A 19,607-nucleotide genomic window follows, 5' to 3' on the forward strand; every position below is an offset into this window, starting at 1 on the left:
AGGGTGATGAGGATGACTCTTGATGAAGGTTGTCAGTGCATTGTTAGCCTCCAGGCAGTCCAGTGCTGTGGTGCCTATAAGAGGCGCGTTTAGAGTCCGGTTATCAGGCAGCAGTTTGAAGGTGTTCCCTTGTGTGGATCCTTCTTGCTCACCATTGTGGGGTATTTAGCCTCTCTGTTGGATCGCCTCAGCCCAGCACCCAGCTGTGCTTTGGCCATCTGCAGGGCCGCTTTCATTTCTTTTCTTTTTTTTTGCTGACTTTTCTCATGAGTTTCTGGGCCTTGGCTTGTAACACTCGTCATTTTTGTCCGGCTGTGATAGTTCCTGTTACATATTGTTGGTCAGTTGGTACACTGTTTTTTTTCCTCTTTCGATTGATTATTATAATGCGTGATGATGTCAACAGGATATCAGTGGGGTTATCTCAGCTTGAGATAATAGGGAGCAGCCTGAGAAATAAACTGGGGGTGTAGATGAAGGGAGGGTTTACAGAAAGATGATATCAGGTTACATCATGGGAACTCTCAAAGTCAAGATAACCGGAGCCCTGGACCAACTTTTGCTTCATCTGTTTCTCAGCCCCCCCCCCCCCCCTGCATGTTATCAGGTTAACATGCAGACTGCATAGAAAGTCCTTCTCTTTGTCTCTTTAAGTATAGACGCAGCTTTTAATTAAGTTAGGTTAGAGGTAAATCCTGAATATCCCAATGTAGCTTTCAAAATGCAATGAACCATTTTTTATTAAAATCACAACAGGAAATGTTAAATAATCAATTAGTCTTGCAACCACCTTGTTTGTATAGTAAAAAGAATATACAAAGCAAATACTTTTGCATTTCATATGTTTGTAGCGGCCTAACGGGAGGATAAGTTGAGCGTATTCACACGATTAGCTTGTGAATTACTAACCTCACAACAAAGAATATACAGTATGTGATTATTTTACCGGTATATAGAAGAAGAAGAAGAATTCTTTATATAGTTCAAGCACAAATATTATTTTCCACACGTGTGCAGGCTCTTTGTGTGTGTTCAGGCCTATAATAGACAGGAGTGATGGGCAGCCATATTATAGCTCCCTGCAAACACCTTGGCAGAACTCAGGAGGTGAACTGGCGCCTCTCCAGCTACCGGTCGATACTTCATTTTGCTGTCTGTGCTGTTCTTGAACCAGCCATCCTCCAAGCCCCCTACAGATTGAGTGACTGCCGCCCCCCACTGAGCTACTGCCAGCCCCAATATGGAACGTTGGGGTATCAATATTACTCTCGTATCAATGCGAATGTTGCAGTTATGCTGTATATATTTAAACCTAAGGTAACTACACTGTAGTAGAGTAGCCAAGCATCACATTCTGGAATATCATCATATCTGTGTAGCGTGACTGTCTGGTGAGAAACTCGTATAATAATTATCTTAATGTAAATTAAAGGCATATTTCCGGCTATTGTATGTGACATTGCACTTTCAGTCAGTCCAACTTAATTTTCATCTTACTTTATATCACCTAACATAAATAAATATTTTGATCCTGATGATGCATATCTTGAATATTTAACATAAATAATGCTTTGGAGATCTTTCCCCATTCTTTTTTTTTTATAATAGTACAGGCATTTCATTGATCCGTCTGTGTAATCTGATTGCATTGCACTGTTATTTCCAGTGGAGTGGTTGTTTTTTGAAAAGATAAAGCATTTCTTTAATTTTAGCAGAAGACTAATCTGTGTGACAGAGATGCCAAATAACAATTTCTGACATTTTGTCAATCTCTCCGTGAAACCCAACCCTGGCTGAAAAGTTTCAATGTTCAGCAGGAATGCAGGGGCTGGCGAGTGGGACGATGGTGTGTGTGTGTGTGTGTGTGCGTGTGCACGCATGTGTGCACGCGCACAGACGTTTAATTTTCCATGTGGTTTCAGTGGGAACTCTGCCAGAAAAAGAGAGGCAGAGTTTCAGGGCTTGAGGGGGTCACGCAGCTCTGGAGTGAAGAAGTTCTGTTTTTCATTACATCAAACCATATGTCCACGGATCTGCTCCGCCTCCCAGACTCCACTCCATTTCCTGGGATTGTTATGTCAGTCGGTGATCCGATCCTTCTCTCTGTTACGCACAAAATCAAGACGTTTTTGTGGATGTTGAGAAAATGTGTTCCAGAGATCCTTTCATTTAAAATGGTGTGCATTTAAATATTGATACGCTGAGTCTGAACAGTAAGGCAGAAAAGAGATGGGAGGCGGTGTAAATGGAGGAGACAGCGCTGCTCTCTTAGTAAGTTCAACCTGTACAGCTTCACCTTTAATATTGAGTTCATGCACAGTTTACGGTCAAAGAGCCAAAACTAAATCACTCTAAGTAACAAAAATGATCCACCACTACATGTTATTACAGCTTTATTACCATTAGATGGATGGATATATTATTTTACGTCTAAAAGTGGGCAAATGGGGGATGCATGCATATCTGTTAAGTTTAACACAATGCTCATAATAATTGATTCACATCAATTGGAAGGTATTAATGCATATATAATATAATGTATATTGGCATATATGGTCATAATACACAGTGTTTAAGGTGTGGTCTGAATAAAAGACTCAGAAATAGTATAGTCTGTCTTTCGTGGGACAACATCTTTTTTCCATTACTTTCTTGGCCAAACATCAAATATTTGGAAGAGAAACTTTTCTCGCTCTTTGAAGGGAACAAACAGCACTTGTACTGGCATTGAAGGACTCTGTTTTGTTATGGCTGGGCCATTTCATGAGACTCTACTGAGAGGATGCTGGAACACAGGAGTGGCAGGAGTTAATGAATCGCACATACAGGCAGGGAGAGAATATGAATGAAACAAATCACAAACTTCATGTCTTCACCCAGAAGCAGAGGTGGCGCTATGCACTTTTTGTGCCCCAGCATTGATCAGCTGTACAAGGTTCAAGCATCTCATCCGAGGTGTACCCCGCCTCTCGTCTGTGACGGGCTCCAGTGACATCTGCATCCCGTACTTTGGATGAGCGGCTCAAGACAAGACGATTCCAATTGTCTTCAAGATGAAGAATGAATAATAATAATCTCATACTGCAAGGTATCACGAATTAGATTCTTCGTGATACCCTCAAATTTGTTAGGGTGTATAAATCATGATTCCTGGTTGATAGAGCTTGGACAATTTTCTCCATTAAGATTGAGAGAGTTTACCATTGTCTTTGAATGCATCGCAGTAGTGAGATGTATTTTACACGTATAAAGCAAAATCAAGAAAAAAATACGATTTGGAAGACGGGTCCCTGCGCCCTGCGCCCCCATATTGTTCCGCTGCGCCCCTGAACAGAACAAAAAGTTCCTTCAGCAGTGGATTCAAACAGAAACACAAGAATGAAGCCCCTCGGGCTCCAGGATGCTTATTAGGGTTAGATTTAAAGCCCAATGACGCTGAACTGATCTGAAATGACCATTGCTTTGTCCCGCTGCATACATTGGGGCTAATGTGTGTGTGTGTGTGTGTGTGTTGGGGGGGGGGTGGTGGTGAAGTCACATGGTCACTTTTCCTTTTTCCCACACAAACACACCCACGTCCTCCTGCGCGCACGCAGCCGCTCTTCTCTTCTCCATTCTTCTCCAGCTCTGTTCCAGCGGCGTCGCAGCATCAAGCTGCGCACAATCTGGAAGTTTCTGTTTGCCTTTCGCCACGATGTGCCCGAGCCGTGCGTAACGCCCGTCTTGTTTTGCCTTTGCGCGCCTTTTTGGCGTCTCTGTCGGGGAGACAGAGACATCTTATCGTCCGGAGAACTACGCAGGTCTTTTTCCAGGTACTTTTCTACGTACTCTTCGCGGGCTCGCTTTTGTTCCTACGGAAGCCTGAAGAACTCCCAAAGTGCCGCTTCGGCCCTTCCCGCATTGCTCGGTGTAAACGCTTTAATGTTGTAATTTACCGCCGTGGTACCCACAGCTCTGCGCGCTGCTGCTGGAGCAGCTGTAAAAGTTTTATTACGCTTTGCTGTGGCTAATTTCCAGGCCATTAACTGTTAAGTAAATGTAGTCCTGGCAGAGTGTCGCGTATCCCTCCGCCCCCTCCCCCCCACGTCCAGGTAACATGGCTCCCTCCACGAAGGTGCTAACCGCGATTCAAGCTGCCCACATTTGCATGAGGCCGACTTTTTTTTTTTTTTTTCGGACAAAGCTTTACAACCTTCTGGCAGAACAGAAACGACTCTACGAGCCTTTGAATAAGAATGAGCACTTGTGGGAATGTTGTTTGGACTTGTTAGTGTTTGTAGTGAGCTATGTGTTACTGCCCTACTTTTTTTCTTTTCTTCCCCTCTTCGTGATGCTAAAATAATTTTCCCACCACAGCTGTTGCTAATTTAATCCGTCTTGCACAGCAACAGCTTCGCGCTTGAAAGAAAGCAGCATCAGTCATAACGTTATAATAATAATAATAATAATAGTGTTCCTGTTCCCCCTCGCCTTTGTCTCCATCACTGTAATTACATGAGTCACCGGTGAATCCACGCAGCATCTTTTGTGTTCCCTTGACAGCCGGAATGTGACGTTTTATTCCACCAGGGCCAGAGTAAGGACAGCTGTGCAGCAGACGGCATGAGTCTGGTGGGGGTGAAGTCCATCGCGGGGTCCCTCACCCTGCCCCTGTCCAGCAACCGGACCGAGGACGAGAATGGCCACGATTACCTCCGCGGCAAGGCCGTGTCGCCCGACCTGAGGCAGGACTTCAACATGATGGAGGATAAGAAGAGGGTCACCCAGATCCTGCAGAGTCCGGTGTGTAGCCAGCAGCTTCTTATAAGTAGCCTCCTCGAAAATGAGTCACGAACAGCACGTTCAACGCCAGAGAGACATTCTTCATCGTTAGAATAAGACGAAAGCGCGTGGGTGTTATCAGGTTAGCATGCAGACTGCATAGAAAGTCCTCTCTCTCTGTCTCTTTAAGCAAATACACAGCTATTAATTACGTTTGGCTATTACGCAACATGTATTTATGGATTTTTAGAGGTAAATCCTGAATATCCCAATTGTCTTAGTCTTGTACAATATCTATATCTTTAGGATTTGGACTGAAGGAGGGCAAACACAAGCGGATTTGAAGGCATCTTGGGCTCTGTGTTCAGGCAACAATGAAAAAAAGATTGTCGCGTTTTTGCAGTAATTCTGCACCGACCTGAGAAGTGATCTCGGTGTAATATAAAGAGCCGTTCAGTGTGGCTAGATGAAGCACATAGCGATGGAAGTGCACAGAAATAAGGCACGCCCACACTCAACTGCAATTGCATAACAGGCCCAACAAGTGCAGATCATCTCATCACCATGGGAACCACAGTCAGATGAAGCAGAATGTCGGAGCTCAGCTGCGCACAGGAAAATGTTACTGTTTCAAGATTCACAGACTGCACTGAGAGGAAGAAAATGATTGTCAGGTTTAATGCAACCCCCCCCCCCCCCCCTGTCTCTTTCACAGATAAACAAAGAGGCTTTTAGTGGCGTGACGCCGTCCTGATTTGTGCATAGCTGTAATAAAGTTCCTGAAAACATGCTGTGTTTCCTGACATTTTGTGAGGAACTGATGGAATGAGGGTTTTTCTTTGACTCGCTCACTTAAATAAAGCTTTGCAGATGCTGCTTTTCTTTCTTTTTCTTTTTTAACCATCCCCCGCCTTATCCTGAATGAAGTCCTTTCAATTCTTTTGCTGCAGGTGTTCAAAGATGAGTTGGAAGGACTGATTCACGACCAGGTGACGAAGGGCAACAATCCTACGGGTCTCCTGGCTCTCAGGCAGATTGCTGACTTGGTCATGGCCAGCACCTTGGGAGGGGTTGGTCCCCTGACTTCACCGATAAGTGAGTAGCAATGGATTTGTGTGCGAGAATGTCTCCATCCATCTCCCCTCGGGTCTGATTCGTATTCGGTGCGTGTCCTCTGAGCGGTATGCGTGCTGAATACCTTCTTTGTCACAGGCTGATTTGTCAGACTCTTGTGACTCCCAGCATCCCTGAAACAGCAGGAAAGGCAAAATTGTTGACAGCATTCCTTATCAACTGTGTTTCTATTAAGGAGCCCTCAAGACAATTTAGTAATCAGATACAGCCGTTTGCAATGCTAACTGTGTCCATAGAATCTATTTGCCCTCTATTTACAGGGAGGTTGAAAAAGTGAGGGTCTCTACAGAGTACATTTAGAAATGGTAAACTTTTTGAAAGTCTAAAGTAGCTGAGGCAGATCTGCTCTTTAAGAAGCTAGAGTGGCTTCAGAAGATGGGGTCCTCTATCGTTAAATCCTCATATGGAATTTCAGCTCCCAAACACCCTTCAGTATCTTGTTAGTAATTCTGAGAAAGGCCTATTTGGAGATTCCCAGCCTCTCGGATGTTCAGTCTTTTTGTATGCCGTGGAGGCAAACCATGTCACTTTAAGGGTAAGCGTATCCCAGGGTGCTTAGGAGGAGGCTTCGACCAGATGTCGAACCTCCCATGTCAGGAGGAGCAATGCAGACTCAGTCCCGGGTGTGGAATCGTGGACAAACACTTGATCCTCGAAGGCTTGCCATGGAGGTCATGAGACTTTGCATGCGGTTTGTGGCCTCGGAGATGGTCTGATACGAGAAGATGAGCTACCGTAGCTGTTGCTATGAGGAATTTGATTCCATTATAACCAAACAAAAAGAGGAAAGGAAAGGAAAAAGCACATTCCCAGAAGGTGTTGGACTGCTCCAAGGTTTGCCCTTGCCTCTGACCCTGTTTGTGTTCCTCATGAACGGGATGTAACGGTGTTTTTGGGGTGAGGCGAGTGTCCATAGAATTGAATCTCTGGTTGTTGCAGATGACGTGGCACTGTTAGCATCATCGGGCCCTGATCTTTAGAGCACATTGGAGTTGTTTACAGCAGTGTGTGTAATGATAAAGGGTCCCTACAAATTTGGGGACTTTTTGTTGTTGTTGTCACGAATTAATGGAATGCTATGATCTTGAAATCTTGTCAATGATTGGAAGATCGTGTGATGAAGCAGGCAAAATGAGATTCTACCATGGGTGGCTGGACTCAGACGTCTAGAGGCAGCTTAGTTTAGTTTAGATGGATGGATGGATGACGAGTAACAGATGCTATTCTGTCTTGTGACAGGCGCTGGGATGGTGGCCCCAGTCAATGACTTGCATGGCATCGAGTCTCCCTCCTTTGCCAAAGGGGAGAAGCAAAGTCGCTGCAGGCTGGCTAGCCTGTATCGCCTCGTTGACCTCTTCCAGTGGGCTCGTTTTACGAGCTCCTACATTACCGTGAGTACGGCTTTGCCGTCCCGATCCACCACACACCTGCTTATAGATGTCACACAAGCCTGGCATATCTTTATGTCGGTCTAACAGGGAATGCCTCTTTCTGTTCATAAACCTTGTATTACTGAAGGTTTCAAAAGGCACATTTCTGAGTATGTACAGCTCCCCAAGAGCAGGAAGTCCCACTGAAGTATGTGTCGAACGCTCGTGATGTCAAGATGTAAAGATGCGATTGTCCCTAAGGACAACGCCTAGAAAGGAAGTTTTATCAAACCACACTGATTTTTGAGTTTTCCAGAGTGTAGCGAGCTTTAACTCCTGTACTGCAACGTTACTGCATCCTCTGGCTTGCTGCTAACTCGGAATAAAAAGAAAAAGAGCCTGCCTGGCTTTAGTGATTTGGTCCATTCTCAACACTTTTCATGGCAGATTTAATCCTGCAGAAGCATCATATTGATCAAAAGTAGATAAATATCTGTCTCACAAACTTCCGTAGGGATTTAACAAACATTTCGATTGCACATTGTTGACAGTGCAATGCAGTAACTATGAGTCGGCCAAGAAGTGAATTTTCAAAAATCCAACTATATAACAATTACAGGAAAGGTAGGGAGCTGATAAATGAGCTCCTATCACATACCCTATGCCTGTGGAAAAACAAGCGACACTAGGAAATGACCAAGTTGGACTTCATAAGAAAGTGGAGAGCTGTTGAAGTGTCCGAGTAATTGGTAACTCGACGGAGCATTGTGTGAAATGAAGCGTAACAATTCTGGCTGCCTGTGAATTTGACTTTTTGAGCTGTTATTTCCTTTCAGTCGTTTCAGTTGAGCACTAATGCCAGTCAAACAGCCAATCACAGCCGAGGTTAGCCTTTATCCGTTGATCCTTGTATCTCTATTAGCAACAGAATGTAGGACTTTTGTTCCTATTGAAGTTATTGTATACCTGATGCGAACGCTTTGGGTCTTATTAATGTCTTTGCTTGGTCTCAGGTGCGCGTTAATAAAGAACAGGACCATGTTCTGATGAGCCCACGGGGTCTGTCTTTTTCTGAAGCGACAGCAGCAAATTTGGTGAGTAAAGCGGATGCGTGTTCCGCCTGCATCGTCAGGAACATGTGAAAAGCTGCGCTCTCGATTGGGTGGGTTTGCAAATATGATTGGCCATTTGGAATATCGGTGTTTTATTATCAGGCGCTGCATTAGCAGGTGTTAGTGCAGGGTCATGTGCAACGAAGGAACATTATTAGTTCTATGCAATATTGCAGCACAGAATTCAGCCAACACGCGTCTCGCAGACGTCAGTAATACGATGTTCAAGAGTCATCGTCGTGGAAAGAAATATTTCTCAACTTTTAGTTATATTTGAATAAAAAAGTGGCATGCCCAAAGATTATTCCTACCCTTTGCAAACTATCACAGTCTGTGGGGAAATGCCAACGTTCTGTACCATTCCGAATAGTCCAAGCTGTTCTCGAGCATCCTAATTACCCTGATTCATGGGGTGCAGCTGTTTTAATGAACTCAGCAGGGGAAAAGCAGGAAAAAAAACTCCCAGAAATGCTCTGCATTTGAGCAAAGACGAAGAGTCAATTTTTTTCAAACTGGAGAAACCATCTGCGAACAGAGGAGGGAGATTAAAACACCATCTATCAGCAACACACAATGCAGTACTAACCTCTGTCCCCTGAATCCACAACCCCCAGCTACACCTGTGTGCAGCTCAACAAAACAGCTCACCTGACTCTAGCAGCCATTTACAACCGAAGAAGCCTCTTGGATGAGAGGTGAAACATCTTCAGCCAAACTTAACCAAGTTCAGCTGATTCCCACTTTGAAACGTGGTGCTGGAAACCGAGTGCTTTGTGGTAGCTTCAGCTCATAGACCAGAGAACCTAATCACAGTAAACGGCACCATGAAGAAAGAGGAATGCATCAAGATTCCCAACAACACCAGGCTGCAGGGAAAGAAAGAAAAAGCGAGATATCAGTGTTGACTGCCTCGTTGATGCGTGTCATAACTACCTATGGGCTTCGTGTGTACACGTATGAATGTGTGTTCTGAAACGACCTGCCGTGTGTAGGTGAAGCTAAACTTAATTGGAGAGGTGGTGGACCAGGGTTGCACTGACATGGGCGTCGACCACTTTGGGTTTGTTCCTCATGCTGCCATTTACTCGATGCGCCCTGACGTGAGATGCATCATCCACATACACACCCCTGCTACAGCTGCAGTGAGTACGCCCCCGGCATGCTGCGATTGAGAGAAAAAATATTATGACTAAAATCATCCGCTTCCATGCTTGGATATTTAGCTGCAGACAGCCTCTGACATCATTTCCTTTGAGCCTCGTTTGAAAGATGGACAGCACGCGATGAACTCCGCTTCTATCGAGACGTGGGTGCGTCACAGGCTTCGTGGCTTTTATCCCATGTTAACAGGTGTCCTCGATGAAATGTGGACTCCTGCCCATTTCCCAGGAGGCTTTGCTTCTGGGAGACGTGAGCTGCTTTGGTTACCATGGCAGCCTGGAAAATAAAGAGGAGAAGGTGGAATTTCAGAAAGCTCTGGGCCCTGCTGCCAAGGTACCGTCAAACCATTCCATTATTGTCTCACTTCTCATGGGATTATTGTGTTTTACTGTGTGCAGAACCGACTGTGTGAGTTTATTTGCAGTTAATTAGGATGAGAATCGATTCACGGACTAGGAATTACCCTCGGTGCGATCGTGCAACATGAAACATAAAATGATGACAATATAATAATTATAAATCTGTTAATGATAGAGATTACAGTCGCGTGGATATGCATTTATTGTATATACAATTGTTGGGCTAGTGTTTACAGTAGGAATCAGGCAGCTCAAATGTTTGTTTTGTTCAGGTGATGCTGCTGAGGAATCATGGGCTGCTGGCTTTGGGAGAAACGGTCGAAGAGGCTTTTCACTACATGTACCACTCACAGCATGCTTGTGAAATCCAGGTATCCTTGATGCTGCCTCTACCTGAGTAAAATCGCACCGTTCCTCTAAACACACCATACCTTGTACAGCCGCTTATCTGCTTTGCGTGTCACGGGTCTGCTGGAGCCGATCTCAGCTGCCTACAGGTGAGAGGCGCGTTACATTCCGCATGAGACACCAGCTCATCCTGGGGCATCTACTCTACTTTTTTTTTTTTTTTTTTATGTATTCATCAGCTGTTTTAAATAACTATATTTAGTAGTCAGATTTTGTTACAAATTATTTACCTACTACCCAAAATAGACGAAATGTGATAACATCTGATCTGACAACATGAAACTAATGTCATTAACGGTGTGCTCAGGTATTGAAATAGGGCTTTACCAAGTAGTAGCTTGAAGCTTTGTTCATCATGTTGAACACAACAATGTGCTCTTTTTTTTTGTTTAATCGGATCAATCGCTGTGTTTTTGCAGGACGCTGATAAAGATTAGGCTCCGCTGATATTGTCTGATTTACACTATCTGTTTGTCCTTGTTTGTTTATTCACATCAGCCAAGTTCTCCAGAGTGTTGTTCGGTCTAATCACTCCAAACCTGCTCTTCCAACATTCGAGTGTTTTGCTGTAATGATGCATTTGACACATGATAAAAAGTTAACTCTGAAACAAACATCAGTGAGGTAGGCTGAGTTTGCATTCCTCAAGCGCAGCGTACTGGTGAATAGGGCAAGGTATAATGTGTGTTGTTGTGTAAGAGCGAGCGAGAGGGAAAAAGCATGTGACAGTGAATGTGATGCGAACTGATGAAAAGGTTAGCAGCAAATTAGAGTCTCGTCTGGAAATGAACAGGCTACAGGCTGTCAGTAAATAGATGCTTCAGTGTCTCTACGCCAAGGAAAGCCTCGTCTATTGTTTATTGTTGTAACTCCAGGAAACGTGAACGGAGTTATCCTTTAGGAATGAATTGACTTCAGACCTGCTTGGGGGGGGAAATAAATGCATTTTAGTCCTGACTATGGTTTGGAAACAGACATAACAACTAACAACTGCTGGGTATGGAGGAGACAGACTTTGAAGTCATTTTTGAAATTGAAAAAAAAAAAGTACGACGGGTGGGGGGGGAGTTACCGGTTGTTGATTTGTACAAAATTAATACCTCTTATACAACTGAACTGATGAGTTGATAAAGTCACCGCCCTGTGCTTTTGTTTAGGTGAATGCTATGAGTTGCTCAGGTGGAGTGGACAACCTGGTCCTTCTGGACAGGGTGAAATTTAAACCCTTGACCCACGGAGTGGCCGCTGCTGGGCTGGTGATGGACAACGAGCTCAAGTGGAAAGTGGGTGAGGCCGAGTTCGAGTCCCTCATGAGGATGCTGGATAACCTGGTGAGTGCACCTTGACCTGTGCCCTTTACCCATCGTGCTTCGGGTTTCCTGTCTCTGGTTCTTCCTCGGGAAGCCTCTGATTAGAGAACACCATGAAACTAGATTTTTAATCTACTCTGAAAGGATTTGTGTAATTGTTCTATGGTACATGTGAACAATTTTTGCATTATAATTACATAAACTGGTCTACCTAGTATCGCAGTCAGTAAAGAACTACGCAGTTCTGTTGCGCTAGCCTGGTCCACAGCCCAAACCTCGTCCACGTCTTCGGCATACATTCAGTAGTTTTACACGGTTCTTGTAAAAATGAAACCAAATAAAAAATGCAGTCAGATAAAAACCTAGCCTCTTGCTTGCCTGCTGCTCGTCTATGCGCTGCTATTTTAAATTCCTTGTTAACTAAAAAGGCTGCGTGTTCTCAGATGTTCTGCTACTAACAGGCCGATAAGCTCTTTGTTAGGCCCTGGCCTACTCTCTGGACGCTGTAGTTGGGGACTGGGTCTATTTGAGTGCTCCTCACTGTTCCTGCAGCTGTGTTAGCGCTGTGTGATCATAGCCCGCCCACCCGCAACCGTAGCCTCCAGACGGAGAGGCATTGGCAGGGCACTTATCACTGCAAGGACTGCACATTCGCTCAGTGTGAAGACTGCAGTGTGCTCAATTCTGCAATCGAATCTGGCCTTTTCTTCTGAGGTCTGCTGTCCATACTGGAAAACATGACAGCAATTTCAAAAAGAATCCAAAACGTTCACAGCTGATGATGCTTGTGGGAGGTTGGGAGCAAAAATGTGTATGTAAATACATTCATTTTAAAAGCTAATCTTTACTTTCCAAACAAAAATAAGGAGATGAAATGGGGGGTGAGCGTGAGGATAATTAACTATGTTCACATTGTAAAATTAGCCCACAGTCAGTCAATAGTTATTATTGTAGGTTCATAAATGTGCTCTTACTTCTGTTTCCTAGCTCGACGTGGCTTCTTTGACTCTGAATAACAAAGTTGTAGTGCTGTTGTACCCATACAGTTTTTGTATAGAGGAATTTATTTAAATATTACACAACGTCACACACAGAAATGATTTGTTTACCGGCCATTTCCATAAATATGTACGATCATCAGCGTATACCCCCAAAAAATACAACCAGTCATTTGACACTCAATTATTTAACTTTTCTCTTGGTGGCACATCGAGCTGTACTGTAAGACCGATGATTGCGTGTCGATCTCTTTTTGTTCATCTTGTCATATTGCTTGAAAGGAAGTGTCTTTTTTTGATTGTAGTGTTGTACACTGGTCTCAGACTGCACTCTAGTAGTGCAGGTTCCCAACAGTTTTCACATTGGCTTTCATATTTTTGATGTATTGTTCATGACAGTCTTTTAGACCAAAGTCTTTGCTTTCCCTCTGAAACGAAGCACATCTGAGAAGAAGCTGTATTTAAAGGCGCAGGGTGGCCTGTGCATTTCTGATGCTTTATGCTGGAAATAATGAAGAACATTGCAAAATAATCAATCAAGCCATCAATCTCAACTATGGTGTGTCATTGTGTGACCTTCTAGGGATACAGAACAGGCTACTCTTACAGGAACCCCATCGTGCGAGAAAAGCCTCGCTCTAAGAATGACGTGGAGATCCCCGCCACGGTGTCAGCCGTCCCGCAGGACGACATCGAGGCGGCTCTGCAAAGTCCTTTCAAGTTTATGATGCAGAAACAGCAGAGAGAAAGGACTCGGTGGCTCAACTCGCCCAACAGCTACTTGAAGGTCAATGTTCCTGAACCTTCACCCAGCGGGGACGTCAGCCCCAGGACTAAAACCATGGTGCGTTAATTTCCACATTTTCACCAAGAAAGAAATTTGTATAACCCCCCCCCATTGTTTTGGCCACTGAAGGAAGTAGTGATGCTGGGAACCCCTTCCTTTGTGTTAGACTGCTCCCTTGTGGTCAGTTTGATGGATGCATGTTTAAAATCTTGGGAGTTATTTATTTGTTTGTTTTCGTCTCAGTGGATGAAGTCTTCACAGCCAGGGAACAAAATTGGCACACCAATAAAGATTGAGGACCCCAACCAGTTTGTCCCACTCAACACTGATCCGACAGAGGTTCAGGATAAGAGGAACCGGGTGAGTTAAAGCAACATTTTTTTACATGTGGTTTCATTAGAGCGTATAGCTGCATCAAGCCAAGATTGGGCAATGTTTTACAGAAACCAGATCTGGATCAGCATCCAAAATTAGGATATAAAATCATACCCGCCTGGATGTATAGCTAAAATTGTAGGAGACCACTCAAAGCCCATTATCTCTGTTATCTCTTCTGCACATTAGTGGTAGTTTTGTGTTTGTAACCCCCCCTTTCTACCTTAAAACAGCTAAATTAGGTCACTGCACCATGATTATAGTCCATCAGATCACACACACAAAAATGTGTTTCACAAACAGAAATTTGTGTATTTCAGTATATTGATGCAGATTTGAGCAACAAATGTTAAAGATGCTGATGGTTGATTCTTTAATATGATTTTGTTGGTGTGCACATATTTAGATAAAAGAGCAACACAGGGGGGACCAGATGACCCCAGGACCAAAATCTCAGTTGCTCTCAGGCATTGTTGTGGACACCATCCCAGGACCAGTAAGTATACTGACATCGGCGCGGTGCAGATTCATTTACAGAATTTGATAAGGCACATTTTGTAAAACGTTGCAGCTCACAAACACGAAGAACAATCACCACAAATTTGTTGCAACATTTTATTTGTCCTGCCAGTGAGTAACTTCATCAACAACAACAAAATGTCCGAATAAAAGAAAAGATTTAAAAAAAGTCTTGTATGACGAAAGACAACCAAACTCCAATACTAAAAAGCTAAAACTGTTAGCATGCTGGAGACCAACAGTAAGTGTGAATCAATGCACAGTGTTTTTGATAGGCCCAGACACCGATCATTAAAACGCATGAGTCTTCGTGTTACTGCGTTGGTTAGCGCCTCGCTGCTGCAGCAACACATTCCTCTCGGCCCGTCATTGTTATCCCGACTATCAGATTACCTTCTGTTCACACGTAAGAAAATGGAGAGTGTGGCTACTCTGCCGTGCTGATAGCCGTCAAGCTAGCATGTTAGCATAGCACTGCACTAGCTAGCTTGCTGTGCTTTATGTTGTGGGCTGTAAGTGCACAGGGAGGAGATCTTTGTCAGGGCATTTTACTGATTCCTGTTTGGATGTAGAAGAATTTTCAAAAAATGTAGGTACAGCCAAAAAGTGCTTCTAAAATAAATTTCTTGTAATCCAGTTTTACACCAGATACAGTAACCCAATAATAAATTCCCGTCCAATGTCCTGTTGCTGAAATCTATCTTCTGTTACTACTCAAAAAAACGTCATTGATTTTTATCCCAGAGGATAATGTGATCCATAACTGGATAAAAGCAAAATATCTTTACTGATTCCATTATTTATTATTATAAAATGTCTTTTTTGAAATAAACCATAAATGTAGCTACTTTTCCAAAAAAGGGGATAAAGATTTGAGTATTCCACTTACAAAATCATGGTTTTCTTTCAATATCTTTGGGAAAAAAACTCAATGTATTGTTCCATGTGAGTCAATTACAATGCAGAATGTACTGTATCTGTTGACTGTCGTGTTTTTTTTTTCTTTTTCAATCAGGCTTTCATCATTGAGGATGAGGCGTACACCCGCTCTCTTCCTCCTAACCCTTTCAATAATCTGACACAGAAGGAGCTGCAGGAATACCGGAACACGGTAGAAAGAAAACAGCAAGGCCAAGAAGGTAATCTTACAATGCACCGTTACTCTCTGGAGGCATGGAACGTTTCTATTCTATCTCATCCACATTGGATTTAGAACAAAAATCACATCAGACATAATCCCATGTAGTTTGGGGGGGCATGTCGTTATGAATTAATCCTTTGGGATCATAGAGGTTATTAAAGAAACTGATGATGCAGAGAAAAATTAATCTGAAGGGCTAACGGTGATGTCTGGCTTCACCAAGTAACACCAGGAAGAAACTGGAAAATCAGTCTTCAGGATCTGATAAGTGTAGATTTCTGAAGAATTACTCATTTGAAAGGGACACATTAAGAAATATGTAAATTGCAATGACTTCAATATCTGAGTATTGATTTAGTGGCTATACATTACCTTATAGATCATGCAGTTAATTAGATTTCTTGTTTCCTGTCTAAAAGAAACATTGGAATATACTTTAACATTAATAAGAATATTCCTGCAAAAAATGCCAACATGATAAAAAAAGATGCCTATCGCTTCGATCTTCCTCTGAGATGTGGAATCAGCTCACAGGGACAGGGAGATGAGCTGCAGGGCTGCTAGTCTTGTCACACAGCTCATATTTGTGACGAGTGTAGGAGGGAAGCATGTCGACAGCTATGTATTAGAGTAGCACCTTTTGTTTTTCACTGTCACAGTAATGTGTCAGCTAATAAATAAACAGAATGTAGGAAAGTTATGAAACCAGTGCAAGATTCCATGTTTTTCTTTTCCGTGCAAGCAGCATCACTCTCTAGGTGGCAATGCAGCCCGGTTTCACGCGCCTCCAGATAATCTCGACAAGTAATGGATTGAGTACAAATTTTGAACAGATATCATTTCCTGAGGAAGAAGCTTGATGGTGATCTGTTCTCTGGTGCTCTTGTGTAGATTCGTGCAGGGATGGGTACTGAGAACTGCTCTTAAATTAATCAGTGAGTTCATATCAGTTCTGGCTACTGTTATCTTTGTGTATATAATTTTAATATGCTTTAAAATCGTTAGTTCTAAATTGGATCGAACGACTAATGAAACTGCTACGTATCCTCTACAAAGCCACGACTACAGCATAGTAGGATCCGGATCCAGTTACACCCGTGGCTGTTTACCTCAGTAACTGTATGTGGACTTTGCACTGTGTCTGCAGTCGATTATTGTGAAGCCAAGGAGGTGCCCCCCCCCCCCACACACACACACACACACACACACTCTTTTAAAGACATTAATTTAGAAACGTGCTCTTTTGGAATTTTGTCTTTTAAATAAAGCAGTCAAATATTTTCTCACATTTTCTCCGCAGCCTCGTAAATAAACGCATCATGTTGGCATATTGCCAACATGATGTACATGGAAATTACTTTCATGACTCAAAACCTGTTACAAAAATAACATTAGCATTCATTAGCTGCATTGGTACATTGTGCTGAGCACTAATTAGCAGACTGAGCTAACACTGTAAAATAAGGTATTGAACATGATTACTATTCCAGATGCGAAATATCAGTGGGCGATATTTAGTCCTGTTATTGTTGGTATGAACACATCAGCATTTAACTCAAAGCACTGCTGTGTGAAAGATTTAACCTCAAATAGTAGCTAGCATGACTGTAGCTAACTGCTAGTAATGTAACAGCATCACTACACAAATTCAGTCCATTATAGTTACTTAATACACCTAAAGAATGCATTCTATACAGATAATATGGTGAAATTAATTGTTTGCCCTCAAAGAAGAAAGATTAAATGTCAAAGCTCACCTCGACTCAATAATGCCAAAATCCACTGATGAAGCCATAAATCTTTCCGTAATTATGGACACAGGCGTGCATTTCAATGGCCACGTCAAGACAATTACTCTGGCAGTCTTTTAGCACCTTCAACTATAGCAACATTAAAGGATTTCTGTCTCAGTAACACTTGTTCATTCTGTTTTCTCCTCTCATTAGGCTTTATTATTGTAATAGTGTCTTTACAAGTCGATGCTACAGCTTCTCCGGCAGCAAGGAACTAGAGCACATTACTCCAATCAGATCACTCAATTTATATCCTGTGTGCCAGAAGGATATAGTTAAAAATCCTACTACTGGTTTATAAAGCACTAAATGGTTTTGGTCCAAAATATACTGTATATGTTACTTACTCTTTTATCAATCAATCCGGAATCAGAAAGGAGAAGCATTTTTTTTTTTTTTTACTTTCTGCCTGAGCACCAAAAGATCAGCTCATTGAAATCAGCGCTAAACACTCTTTACGGAAGCTCGCCTGGAAATCCCGATATTTCGATCTGTTTATCTGCTCCTCTTCTCATTTTATTTTTATTGTCTTTTATTTGCAGTCATACTGGTATACTAGCGTCTTGTTTTTAACTATCTCAATGCGTAATGTCTTATTAATTGGCCTGACCGTCTTATCTTCAATTCCTTCTATACCCCTGTAAATCGTGTTGAAGTGACTTGTGTCTGAATGGTGTGTATAAATGAACTCGCCTCGTTGCTTCTGTGAGCATTGAGGATAACTCTGAAAGTCAGTGTCTTTGATAAATGCCTGATGTTTGATGGCTTAGATGTTTTTTCTTTTTACAGAAGACGATGATGCCACTGATGCTGATGAGATAACGTTTGATGGCTCCACTATCTCCCTCTCCCTTTCCCCCTTAATGACACCGGCTAAACACGGTAATTGTTTCTGAGTTTTATGTCCCTCTGCTATTATTTTTTTTTTTTTTTTGCAACCCTGTCTGTTGCAGTTTTAATGCACATCCCGCTTCACTGACTTGGTTTCATCTCTTGACAGACACAATTCCTAATGGAAAAGACCACTCGGAAGAGCTGGAGGAGGATCTGAGCATCGCGGTATCCAAGCTGAGCTTGAGCACCTCGGAAACGGTGGAAATCTCCATCTCATCAAGGGAGGATCAGACCCATGAGATTCCAACCAAGTCCCCGAAGAAAAAGAAAACTAAGTTCCGCACACCTTCATTCTTGAAAAAGAGCAAGAAGAAGAAGGATGAGAAAGAAAACACTGAAGCCTGAGGGTGTTACCTACAAAAAAGAGAAAATGATTAGCTTTTATTAGGTGAAGTTCTAAATTGTGCTCTAAATTTCCAGCTTATTGAGGGAAGTGATTTAAGACAAGTCTCCTAGACCTGTGTTGTTACACATCTTCACTCATTCTCAACAACAACAAAAAATTATTTCCTTTGAGAATTTATGATTAACCACTCCTGAAGGGCTCAGCAAAATCCAATCTAATGAGAGGCGAATACAAAAACTGCATATTTGTAGTTGTTATTACCCATATTTTTAATGGGGTTTGAAGTGGAAATCACAAGACTGGACATGGTTGCTACGGTTATGAAAACATCAGATAGCCTTATTTAGTTTTTGTTTTCTTATTGCACAAGTTCATTGTTGAATGTATACTGAAAGGTAAGAAAGTTGTTTTCACAATTTTAAAATCTAACAATCACACTAGTAGTGTAACAGCAGCCATGTTTATCCTTGTAATTAGTACGATTTGTATCTGAACTTATTCACAGTTTTATTATCTCGTAATAATACATGTTGACTATAGGTATTACAATGTAGTGTTTGATAGTTACGGAAATGATTTGCTCGTCTTCACATATGTACTAATTCTTAACACTAAACATGCAGTGATGGAGGATTCGTGAATGATTCGTTATTTACGTCCACGTCGGTGGTTGTGTCCGAGGGCTGCTGCTTTTCTGTAATTGTGACAACGAATTGATGACTGTGACTAATCGAGTCCAGCAACGTAACGATCGTTGCGTCGCCATGTCGGAGGATCAGTTTGACTTTTGCTGAAGCGACAGGAAATCATTAATTGAAATGAAAGTGCCGAGACTGAATCACAGGAAGTTGAGGGTGTTGAATGTTTTGACTAATTTTATTTAAATAGTCAGTTATTGATGATATGCTGTGCAAAGACTGTCTAATATACCACTGTTAAGAGTTTGATATAAACTATATTAGAGGATTATATATTTACATCCCAGTCTTTAATGTGAATGTTTTTTACCCAAAAGGAGTGAACTCTGTCTTTCTAATTCATTTGCTTTTGTGATTTTTGTTTTTAATATTAAACCAAATGTAGGAATGTGACAATCTATTAACAATATTTTAACACTTTATTTTGAGTTATTGTCTTTA

The 19,607-nt window shown here is 42.3% G+C and overlaps 1 protein-coding gene across 1 annotated transcript; it reads left to right on the forward strand.

Moving 5' to 3' along the window:
* The first annotated feature begins 4,602 nt into the window (after nt 1-4,602).
* LOC137914502 (gamma-adducin-like) lies at nt 4,603-18,555 on the forward strand. The gene is made up of 14 exons (XM_068758039.1): nt 4,603-4,782; nt 5,712-5,856; nt 7,135-7,286; nt 8,279-8,359; nt 9,370-9,519; nt 9,728-9,871; nt 10,170-10,268; nt 11,463-11,636; nt 13,197-13,457; nt 13,644-13,760; nt 14,182-14,271; nt 15,310-15,433; nt 18,018-18,110; nt 18,229-18,555. The coding sequence occupies exons 1-14, from the start codon at nt 4,603-4,605 to the stop codon at nt 18,465-18,467; spliced, it is 2,049 nt and encodes a 682-aa protein (XP_068614140.1). The 3' UTR covers nt 18,468-18,555.
* The last annotated feature ends 1,052 nt before the right edge of the window (nt 18,556-19,607 follow it).

The sequence above is a fragment of the Brachionichthys hirsutus genome, unplaced genomic scaffold (genome assembly GCF_040956055.1).
Source record: "Brachionichthys hirsutus isolate HB-005 unplaced genomic scaffold, CSIRO-AGI_Bhir_v1 contig_801, whole genome shotgun sequence".
Classification (NCBI taxonomy): domain Eukaryota; kingdom Metazoa; phylum Chordata; class Actinopteri; order Lophiiformes; family Brachionichthyidae; genus Brachionichthys; species Brachionichthys hirsutus.